The sequence below is a fragment of the Lissotriton vulgaris genome, chromosome 2_1 (genome assembly GCF_964263255.1).
Source record: "Lissotriton vulgaris chromosome 2_1, aLisVul1.2, whole genome shotgun sequence".
In the NCBI taxonomy this organism is placed as follows: domain Eukaryota; kingdom Metazoa; phylum Chordata; class Amphibia; order Caudata; family Salamandridae; genus Lissotriton; species Lissotriton vulgaris.
Genome location: NC_141687.1, coordinates 1,514,810,600 through 1,514,822,748, shown reverse-complemented (window position 1 = coordinate 1,514,822,748; position 12,149 = coordinate 1,514,810,600). Strand labels below are relative to the sequence as shown.

Below are 12,149 nucleotides of genomic sequence, written 5' to 3'. Positions count from 1 at the left end.
TCTAAAGGATATAACTTTGTTGTAAGTGTCCACCTTTTCTTTGTGATGTTCACCACGTTTTACTGTTCACTTCCAAATGTGGGACCTGTATATCGTGTGCCAACACAATTGAAGGAGCAGTGTTTGAATTCAATTCCATCAAATGGACCCACAACGAGTTCACAAACTGCAAAAGTCGGAACCAAGTATACGCCATAACATGCCCGTGTCCCAAGTTGTATAATGGAAAGACCAATCAACAAATTAACCAAAGATTGTCCCAACATCGTTCAAGAATTAAGCAAAAAGTGTTGACCGCTCCAATGGTTCAACACTTTCTAGAGAACAACACACAGAAAAAGATTTAAAGCGGACAGTGTTTTCGGGAATAAAAAATCCCTCTGTGTGGAGGAGACGAAGAGACTATCCTGTTGAGAAGAGAAGCTTATTTGATTTTGAAATTCAATTGTGTGACCGATGGAATGAACGAGATGTCCGAGCTACAACAAATAATCCGTTGAGTCCCCTGTATTGATGACCCATTCGATTTATAATGACTTTCAGCACAAAAACCAGTAATACAGCAGTAAACAAGATGGGACTATTATCCCAAAAATGTAATTAAATGTTATTTCCTTCGTTCGACAAATTATCCAATAATTGTGGCCATTAGTAGCATTAATCCTAAATTGACTACATTTCCCACAATGAATTCACACAAACGTTATTCACTGCTAAACACGTGACCAAATCAACCATTTCCGGGTTATTCGCACGTAAATCCCAGGACAAGTGAAGTGTTGTTGAACGCTAGCAGAGTACACGGAGACGGGTGATTGATACGCCCCATCTAAAAATGAGAAGGTGAGATATATAATAAGGCGTCACGACTTAATCAAATGCTTAGCGAGATAGGGCACACATTCATCAACAAACAGCTTACCCACCTGATAAAAAAATGTTCTTGCACTCACAGACCAAACACGCTCGCAAAGTTCTAACGCAGATGCGGTTTTGGAAGTGAACAGTAAAACGTGGTGATCATCACAATGGTATCCTCGGGGGAGAGAGCGCAAGCGATTCTCCCCCGGGGATATTCGCCCGATTGGTTCAGTCCAGAACCATCGGGAAGGGGAGCGTGAGCCAGCTGGTAGGGATTAGTGACGCACATTTAGCTACTGCGCAGTCAGGAGGTTTCTCTGTCGGGAGGGGCTGTTTTTGCCGAGGAGGCTCGGCTCTCAGCTGTTTTCACCAGCGTTTCAAGAATGGTTTCCCAGGAGGAGTTTAGGAATGCGCTCCGAGTGCTGGCGGCGGACAGCAGTGAAGAAATTGAGGCTGTTGGGGGTGTTTTGCCAGCGGTGCCCCTTTGCCAGGCCTCCCAGAAGGAATGCTGCAAAGGGGGTCCAGCGTGCTGTGGACGCTTGCAGAGCCCTATCAGTGGGCACAAGAGGACCACGAAGAGCTCGCCAGTCCAGGAGCAGGAGGGCGACGCCAGTGAGGGGAGTTCAAAGGGCAGTTTCTGGATGCTGCCCCTCGCGCTCCCTCTCCCCAACATACCCCGGTGGGCATGGAGGTTCTGGCAACAGGCAGGGTGAGTCCAGTGTGCAGCTGGGAAAGATGCCAGGGTTTGGGAGGGGCAGTTTTCAGGTGCCCTCAGTGCCAACAGGGGCGCAGCCAGGCAGCAGTCAGTGCATGGAGCAGGACAGGCTTGCCAGGCATAGGCCAGTAGCATTTTTTAGTGTTCCTCGAGGCCAGGTTATGGGGCAGGAGGGCATGGGAAGTGCACAACAGTCAGTTACATTGGTGGATTACTCTAGCGAAAGCGAGGATGGCACTGATGAACAGCATTATCAAGAGGTCTCAGCCTGCAGGCTAGAGCGTAATGTCCCTGCGGTTTTGAAGGCAGTGGGCGGTTCCAATCCTCCTCCCAGCCCTGGGGTGTCAGACTTTTCAGTGGTACAAGTGGGACTGGATGGGGGGGACGGGTTGCCCAGATAGTGGATTCCAGACAGTGCGCAGGCAGCGTGAAGGGCTTGGTGACTCTTTGGGGGGGGGGGCGGGTGGAATGAGGAGGCTCCAGGGGAGGATGTTGCTTTCTCCATTGAAATGGATGTAGAACACACCAGTAACTACCCAGACTTCCTATTGCCAACAGCGCGACGGGCGCCGTGGGGATATTCACAAGATGACGAGGATCTAGGGGAGGCACTGGATGGACAATGGGTGTGGGTTGAGCATGCCCGTGCCCAGAGCCCCTACACTGACAATGGCAGGGTTGTGGGTGGGAGTGGGGAGGGGGGTTTGCAGGTAAGCATCGGAAAAAGCACCTCGAGCGGGTTGAGGGAGCACAACGCAAAGGCGAAGAAAGTTCTCCATCGTGGGACAGATAGAGGAACTGTAGGACAGCGACAGGGCGGCCGCTGTACACAGCGGTTAAAACGTTGAATTTTCAGCAGATTCTTCACAGGCGGACAGGTTGTTAGAGCGGGAACCTGTTTTGAATTGGAGAGAATATGAGGAGGCGTGGGGAACGGTGAATGTCCTGGAGGCAGTCATCAAATTCTTTACCCACAAAGTACATGGGCCAGGGACATGGAGGATGAAGGGAACGGTGGGGAAGGGGTTGGTAGGCTAAGGTCTGGGAGCAAGCGTAAGGTGGTGGGAGGAGGGAGGGGGAGTGGGTCAACGAAGTCTGTTAAATCTTTTCAGGTCGAGCTGCAAGGCGAAGTACCTCCGGATCTGCAAGAGCATCACAAGCGGATAACTCAAGCGGATTTGAAGAAAAGGGCAGAGCAACTACCAAAGGGTAAGCCAGAGTGGTGGGGGGCCTGGGGGGTGGGGCGGCTGCACAGTTGGTTGACAAGGAAACGGTAAGACTGAGACAACAAGACAAGTCACCAGGAGAGGTAGTGCTTAAGGATAGTATGGGTAAGGCGCAGGACTTGGTAAAAGATAGTTCTGCTGTGCACAAAAGATTGCCATATATGGGTTTGGCTATGCCATTGGGCACTCAATTGTCTTTAAAGACTAAACAAAAAATATGGCAACATGATTATGTAGATGTGTTTCGCTTGTTGCATAGGGACCTGCAGGCTAAGGAGGGGTCCAAGGAGGAGGGAATGGAACTTGCTAGGCGCCCCAGAGTCCCGCGTAGCATAGATAACTGGACATCGGCATTCCTCATCTTTGCCAGTATTTACTGTGAAAGATATCCGGACAGGGCAGTCTCTTTATTTAAGTACATGGACATTGTGCGGAAAGCGCATATGCATTTTGGTGGTTTCTCGTGGTTGAATTACGACGAGGAATTTAGAGCCAGGATGGTTTTGGAGGGGGATAGACGTTGGGAGGATATAGATGCAGAATTGTGGCTGCAATGGATGTCTGCATCACACCCACCGGCGACGACTCATACAGCCAGTGGGCTGCCGGTGACATATCGGCCCTTTCAAGGGCGCGCCGCCCAGGGAGGGGCGGGATCCATGGTTAGACGACAAGCCAGTGGTCTGGAAGCCCTTTAGGAACTACAACAGAGGCAACTGTAGTAGGCCGTACTGCAGATTTAAACACGAATGCTCCCAATGCGGTGGTAGGCACACATTGTCACAATGTTTATCCACAGCGCCACCTGCTATGGGACACAAGCCGGCGGAGCAGATGCCAGCCACAAGGGGGAGGGGACAGCCTTTCCCACCATTACCAAAAGGCTTTTACCCCAATTAAGTGGGAGCTTTTCATTCCATGGCTTGACTGCTATCCCGATAGGCAAGCGGCTGCAAAATTATATTGGAGTTTCAGAGAAGGTTTTCGCCTCAGCTAATCAGGGTCCTCGGGTTAAGAGGTGGGCGGATAATTTAAAATCTGCAAAGGATTTCCCAGAGGTTGTCAGATCTAAATTGAATGAGGAAGTGAAGCTAGGTCGAGTGGCTGGCCCATTTACGCAGTTGCCTTTTGACAATTTGATAGTTTCTCCCTTGGGAGTAATTCCCAAAAAAACGCAAGGCGAGTACCGAATGATACAGCATCTTTCCTGGCCGGAAGGTATGTCTGTAAATGACTTTATTGCTCCTGAAGATACTTCAGTTTCGTACACTACGGTGGACGAAGCTTTGGGCATGGTGAAGGAATTGGGAAAAAATGCTGAGCTGGCAAAGTGTGACATACAATCTTCTGTTCGCCTCATTCCAATACACCCAGCCGATTTTGAACTAATGGGCATGCAGTTTGAGGGTCAGTTCTACTTTGACAAGGTTCTACCAATGGGCTGCGCAATATCTTGCTCCCTTTTCGAACTTTTTAGTACATTTTTTCAGTGGGTGTTTCAGCAGTGGTGTACTAAGGGTCGCATCTGTCACTACTTGGATGATTTTCTTTTTATGGGGGAGGCACAGTCAAAGCATTGTGAGTTGGCGTTGCAGGCTTTTCAGTCATTGTCAGCAACATTTGGGGTTCCCTCAGCGCCGGATAAAACCGAAGGCCCGGCCACCATGATTACCTTTCTGGGCATTGAAATTGACACGGTGCAGATGATGGCTCGGCTTCCACACACCAAGTTGGAAGAGATAAGGGAGTGTGTCAAAGGTGCTTTACAGGTTAAAAAATTACAGCCTCGACAGGTGCAGCGCCTCCTTGGTTATCTAAATTTTGCATGTCGTGTTGTCCGAGCAGGCAGGACTTTCTGCAGACAATTAGGCTTGCCAATATCAGGAGCGACCATGCCCCATCAAAGGATCCGGGTCACTAAGAGTATGAGAGAAGATTTGCGCATATGGCTGTTGTTTTTGGAAGAATTCAATGGAGTGTCTTTGAATTTCATTTTGGAGGGGATGCTTTGGCAAATACAGCTGTATTCAGATGCGTCAGGTTCCCATGGCTTTGGTATCTTTTGGGATGGGCGCTGGTGTGCAGAGGAGTGGCCCCCATTGTGGAAATATCAAGGTCGCAGCATTGCGTTCTTAGAACTGTTCCCATTGTTGGTAGCTTTGCTGGTTTGGGGTGCTGAATTTTGCAACAGGACAATACTTTTTCATGTAGACAACATGACGGTTGTCAATTAACTCAACAGACAGAAGGCAAAAGGTTTGCGCGTACTGGGATTGTTAAGGGCATTTATGCTATTGAGTCTCAGGCTTAACATAGTGTTTAAAGCAAAACACATAGAGGGAGTGAATAACACTATAGCTGATGCACTTTCTCGTTCCCAGTGGGAAAGATTTCGGTCGCTGGCCCCGGGAGCTGCAAGCAGAAAGACACCTATTCCTCTCCAGGTGTGGGCCCTCAGGGACTGAGGATTGTGCATCTGGTGGAGCAGTCACTACCGGCAGCGACCCACCGAAGCTACAGGCTGGCATGGCAGGAATTTTTAAGTTACGAGAAAAAATTTCACAAACTACTCCCTAATCAAACATGCCCTTCACTTCTGTTCGATTTTATATTGGAGTTAGTGGATAGGGGGTTGTCACACACGACGATTGCAGGAAAACTGGCGGGGTTGTCTTTTTATGGGCAATTATATTGGGGTTTTGACCCAGTGAATAATGTCCTAGTCAACAAACTGCCGAAAGGTCTGCAGAGGGACGGGATACATAAGAGCAAAGGTAGAGCCCACATTTCTTTTGAATTGCTGCAGCAAATATTACAAACATTGCCCAGCTTCTGTTATGATTCTCATGAAATCAGAGCTTTCAGATTATATATGATCTGGTCATTTTTCGGGGCATTCAGGGTTTTGGAATTGTTGGGATTACAGGCAGAGAGTGGTCTGGAGAGGTCAGATGTTGTGTTGGAGGGACAGCCCAGCCTAATACCTACATGTTGTCCGGTGAATGAATGGAAGGATTTTTCATTGGGACGGGTGTTAGAGGATGGGCCAATTTTTGTGCATAAGTCAGGTGGTAAGATTTCGAGTTATCAGCTGCTGTCTGTTTTGAGGAAGGCGCTGTTGCTTTTGGACAAAGATCCATCCCAATTCGCTACTCATTCATTCAGGATTGGAGCGGCATCAGAGGCTGCTAGACTGGGTCTGGGTTGGGGGGCAATAAAGCAGATAGGTAGATGGCGCTCAGCTTGCTGTATGCGTTATGTGCGAAAGTAAAAACAAACAAAAAAAGAGCATAGAGTAGGAAAAAATGTGAAGAACTGTTTTGTTGTATTGCGGGTTCCGGTTGTAATACTGTTTTCTTTTGTATAGGTGAAGTTCGGGTCTTGAGCACAAATAAGCAGCAAATATGGATTATAGGCCACTCCTTTGTCAAATGGGCTGTAATTTTTGCGGAGCATCAGATCTATGGAAGGAACCTCGGCATACCCAGCGAAGGACACGAACTTTACTGGCGCGGTAAAGGTGGGATGAGGTGGGATGCGTTGTTTTCTTTGCTGACAAAGATCAGATATGATAGAGGTGGACCTCATCTGTTGCTCTTACACCTTGGTGAAAATGACTTAGTCGCACTGTCTGGTTTGGCGCTAATAAAAAAAATTCAGCTGGATCTAACTGTGATAAAGAACAATTGGTTGGGTACCAGAATTGTATGGTCAGAATTTGTCTTCAGAAAGCACTGGAGAAATGCAAGATCCCAAGGGGCCCTGGAAAAAGCTAGAAAGAAATTGAACAGGGCCATGAAAATTTTCTGTGTGGCATCGGGCATTTTGTACATATCACACAACAACATCACGGGCAGGGAGAGCCATTTGTTCAGGGAGGACGGGGTCCATCTTACCCAATTGGGGATGGCGTATTATATCTTGGAAATACGAGATATGTTGTCCAAAGAACTGAAAGTGGATTTATGGGTTTCTGCAAGAAGGGAGGAGGAATGAATAAAGACATCCTGGGTTTGACAGGGTGATGAGGTGGGGCAGGAAGGGGTGGGGTCAGGAAAAATCCTCGGTTTTTCCTGAGTGGCGGAATGAGGGGGGGGGGGTCAACGCCTAGAGCGGGCTTGACCGTCCTTCATGAGAGAGGGTGGGGGGAAGGAATAGGTTGAGGGAAAAAGGAAGGAAAACAAGGAAATGGAATATGTTAATATATGGGGTGATTTCATAAAATGACGTTGATGGTTTTTGGAAAATAAATGTGACAAGAAAGAAGTTGAGAAATATATTTATGGTTTTGGCCTGAAGTTCTAAATTGCACGGTTTTGATGACAATGTTTTAGAAACATAGAGTTAATTAATTAATATTATAAATTGCCTGATCTTATGAATAAAGTGGCCTTTTATGCTACAAGTGGGGTTGTCGGTGATTATTGGAGTTATGGGCTGGGCTATCTTGGGCGATGGTATCCTCGGGGGAGAGAGCGCAAGCGATTCTCCCCCAGGGATATTCGCCCGATTGGTTCAGTCCAGAACCATCGGGAAGGGGAGCGTGAGCCAGCTGGTAGGGATTAGTGACGCGCATTTAGCTACTGCGCAGTCAGGAGGTTTCTCTGTCGGGAGCGTCCGTTTTTGCCAGGCCCACCCACCCAACCCTTTTAAAAAAAAAAAAAAAAAAGACTTAATCATAAACTATTTACAAATAGAGTAACAATTAGCTTTTCTGCCTTTCTTAGCAGATCACTAGCCACAAATAGGACAGGCAATTTGCTCTATGTGTCACTGCAAAGGCGGAATGGGGGGGGGGGGGTCAACGCCTAGAGCGGGCTTGACCGTCCTTCATGAGAGAGGGCGGGGGAAGGAATAGGTTGGGGGAAAAAGGAAGGAAAACAAGGAAATGGAATATGTTAATATATGGGGTGATTTCATAAAATGACGTTGATGGTTTTTGGAAAATAAATGTGACAAGAAAGAAGTTGAGAAATATATTTATGGTTTTGGCCTGAAGTTCTAAATTGCACGGTTTTGATGACAATGTTTTAGAAACATAGAGTTAATTCATTAATATTATAAATTGCCTGATCTTATGAATAAAGTGGCCTTTTATGCTACAAGTGATGTTGTCGGTGATTATTGGAGTTGTGGGCTGGGCTATCTTGGGCGAAGAAAAGGCTTTCAACCAGCCCTTCAAGTAAGTTCCGAACAAACAGCAATCAGACACACAGATATGCAATGTTCACGATGTTCAAAAAGTTAAAACGTGCGTTTATTATCTCTAACAGACAACGCCACCTCTGCTCGACTATGACTTAGAAACCTGTGATATACGTGCTATTTAAAAGAAGCGTGACCAGTTGCCTGTTCCTGAACATAATTTAATAGCAGTAAGTTCCATCGCCATATAATTCAAATGCACCATAGTGACCAAACAACTAATTTGTTATATTATGTAACCTGAGACAATTTGGTTGTCTCCCTCCCCATTTAGGACTACAGGGTGTTTCAGAAAACGCCAGAGTATTGATTAAAGACACAAAGAGTCCTCGAAAGACAGAGGTAATTATTCAATTGATATAGATAAAGTTAGGCAGAATGAAGGAGAAGGTACCCATACTTAATTGTCCCCGCTTTATCACTTGGCAGGTACACAGTCCAGCCCTGATGAAAGTCCCCTGATGAAAGTCCCGCGAAATAAGTAACGGGTTTGGAAATGTGTCGGCTTTTTCATGAATTTCCATATATCACTCACAAAGGGTTATTAAACTAATAGTGTGCATCTTCAAAAAGGAGGACACTTACAACAAAGTTATATCCTTTAGAGACCGTCCCTTGTGAGAATAGTCCTAACACACTGAGATATTAATATACATTAAATTGGACTGTTATGATAAAAAGTACTGGTGTAATGTCGTTATGTATGTTGTTTGACTGTATTGAATTGTATGTAATCATTTTGTAGCACATCTTGGTGTATATATTGTTTGTTGAAAATTGTTGATCATTTTTAAATGTCTTGTAGTGTGTCAAGCTTGGTCATTTTGAAAGTTACAAATGTTTAAAACCATATGATGTAAACCAATGATGATAAAAAACGTCAGTGCCTAAGAATAAATGTATCAAGGCACAGAGTCTGCCTAAATAAAGAGCAGCAATACAAAATCGAGACCAGGTCAGTTGTTTTTTGATTACATTACAATGTCCTACCTGGTCACGTAAGGACAAGACCCCTCTCTTGTTTAAAGCCAAATAAAGGATTTAAAGCAAAAAAAACTTTGATCAAGAAGTAAAAAATGCTGTCAAAAAGTAAACATTTAAGGGTTCCCAGAAAGAACACAAAATGCATAGCTAGATGGGAAATACAACCACTTTTAAAATACTCCATGTATTAATAAAGTGTCAGATTTGAATTAAATCTTTGTTACTTTCAATTTGAGAGCATTACAATGCCTGTTATGCTGGCAAATGACCATTTTTGGTATCGAAGCTGCAGAAACAAGATTGGCAGTGTGCGAACCACTGAAGGAAACAAAGGGGTGGGAGAGGCTGGTACACAGAGTACTCACAGAGTATTTTGGAAGACTCTCTAATGGTCAAACAGAATATACCTCAAAAGACATGAATTGTGCTACAGAGGACAGTGTCCACAGATATCCTTCTGTAAGACATTCAAACAAAGCTAGATACCACGGTTCTATACTAAAAATAACATGAATAAAAATAATTAAAAATAATGAAATATTTAAAAAAGGTGTAAGCAAAAGTGAGGCGTTGATCGACATTGAAATAGTAGCATTTTTTTTTATTTTTATGGAGATTTTGCCTTGGTGGCGTAGGATTTTATACCCTTGTGAATATAAGATTCCTATGGTACAATATATATCCAAATGTATTAACCCTCTACCGAACAGAAATAAATGAAACCTCCAAAGACAAGGAGTCTACTTATACATGCCTGATTTCAAAGATGGCAAACAATTGCAAGAGGTCGCCTTGATAGAAGCAGGCATGCCTTGTGTCCAAGTCAAGGTTACTAGACGGGTACTGCATGTGTCAAAGTGACCGAGTTAGCACCTATGCCACACCAGCAGGGGAAGGACCAGTGCTTTTTAAAAAGCACAATATGCCAGTGAGCAGTTTTGCCCTAAAGTGCAACCTACGCCATTTGACGAACAACCTATCCATGACAGCAACTCCACCATACTTGTGTAGCGGAGCTCTGGAACCACATGTTGGTGCTTGAAATTAGCACTCAAAGTTGTGATAGACTATTTTTATCAAATTTCAAATGGGAATGTTGTTGGTTCTTATCGAGCAGGTCCGGGGCACTTGGCATGCTCGTTTGTGGATTATCAGCATCATTTGCATAACCCCTGGACAAATTGTAGACACCGTCTACAATACTTACACACTAGACATGCAGCGAACTCAAAAAAAAAAAAAATTGCAGGCATGTTTTGCCCTAACTGGAGTGATAATGTAGACATTTAAGTTAGGAACATTGCCAATACAAAGGAACAGTCGGGAATTAATTCAATATATTTTCTTGGATGGTATATATTGTAATGTGCTGCCTTTTTGTCCGGTCAATTTATTAATTAAAGGTAATATTTTTTTTTAAATGTACCATTCGAATATTTTGGGGCAACTGTGGTAGACTGCATGTGGTAGTCTGCGCAAACTTGGTGCATCAAGCGGCATGCCTGCTGCTTCCTCGTGGCTCAGCCTCGGGACACACCACCATATCTTGTTTATGTTCAGAGTTGCTATGGTTTCAATATGTTTGTCCTTAGCCCGTGGCAGTGGCAGCCGCAGCCGGTAGGCAGGATTGCCAGTTTTAGTGTCAGTTGATTCTGCGGCTCCTGCTGACCGGCAGCTACCTGTCTTGGGCAAAGATTGTCAGGAATAAGCCTACCTTTTCTATTGGAAGCCTCCTTGCGTCCTTATTTAAGGTATTGTAAGTTGTAAGGTAGCAGCCCCACCAGGAACAGAAACTCGTCTGCTCAGCCCACACACTCCTACTGACATTCACTGAACCAGGCACACAAACATTCTATGGCCTCACACTGGCTGTGCAACAGGGCACTGAAAACATAGGAAGAAATACATGGCAATAAGAGCAGGATACCACACACCTCCTGCCTTTAACGAAACAATAACAAACAACAATATATATAAGAAGCAAAAACTCATTATCATAAAAACGGACATATAAAGAAAGAAGAAATACAGAGAAGAATCACACACTCATACTCTCTCACCTTCAGAATATTGAAGCACTGCATGTGCCCCTATGGGTGCCATTGTGCCCTTAAGGGTGCAACACACATGCCCTTGGTTTGGTTGGTGCAAAGTAAATGTCTCATCACCAGCAATCGTAAGGACAGCACGAGGGTGCAAGACATGTACCCCGTAAAATATAACTGTACTGTGGTTTGGGAACCCAAAGTCATACATTTTTGTCTGTATTTTGGGCCTATGGCTCAGTCAGTGTATCTTTAACAAGTACAGCTTGAGTCAGTGGGCAATAATGCTACATTATATGGTCATAAAGCACATTATTCTTCTATAAGGACAAAGATAAGGCGATGCACCTCTGTGTTCATGCCTAGTCAGGGTCCGTACAGGTAACAGATGGGGGCCGGGTTGAGGGGCATTTTGACAGACCACAGAGTTAAAATGAAAGAAGTAATTAATTTGACCTCGCTTTCGTCTATAGGAATCCCCCCCAACCCGGCCCTACCGCTATTACCTGACCGGACCGCGGTTGCTCATGCCACCAGCAGGCTCCCCCCCCCGCCCCCATATTGCCTAGCACTGTCTTCACAGTTTGTTTTTTACCATGGTGATATATTAAATTGCATAAATGCATTCTTACTTACCAGCACATCTAGGAAAGAAGGCAAAGCAGTCTTGGCAAAGTTTGACTGATAGTGGACTTTGAACCTTGTGAAGAAGAAAAGTAAACAACAGCTCCCTGAGGGTCACTTGGTAATTCTTTCATAGACTTATTTCACAACAAAGTTCAAACTATTTTGAGAAGATATTACATTTGCAATTATTATGTACAAATGAACTCATTTCTGCCATGAACCACCTTTGGCTCCTTTAGGCCCACCATAGCTTAATCAAACAATTTAATTAATCAGTCAATCATTTTGACCTGAACTCATCAGTTTTGGAGAGCTTACCATTTTTTTGTTGAAGTAGGCTAATTCTTATATTGTATCCCGGAGACATTCTGTGTATCCTAAAGTTGTTTGCCCTAGTGGACATTATAACAAGTAGTAAGCTCAGTTCAATAACTTTTATTCGATTGCCACTTGAGTAATCATAAAAAGTACATCGTTTTTAAAAAC

The 12,149-nt window shown here is 44.7% G+C and overlaps 1 protein-coding gene across 3 annotated transcripts in view; it reads right to left on the bottom strand.

Annotated features, from left to right (window-relative positions):
* TTC12 (tetratricopeptide repeat domain 12) overlaps window positions 1-12,149 on the bottom strand; it is a 377,867-nt gene that overhangs the window by 106,163 nt on the left and 259,555 nt on the right. For all 3 annotated transcript variants that reach the window (XM_086957373.1, XM_086957375.1, XM_086957374.1), the window contains one exon: window positions 11,673-11,736. In XM_086957373.1, the coding sequence (XP_086813499.1) occupies window positions 11,673-11,736 (64 nt within the window). The remainder of the gene's footprint in view (window positions 1-11,672; window positions 11,737-12,149) is intronic.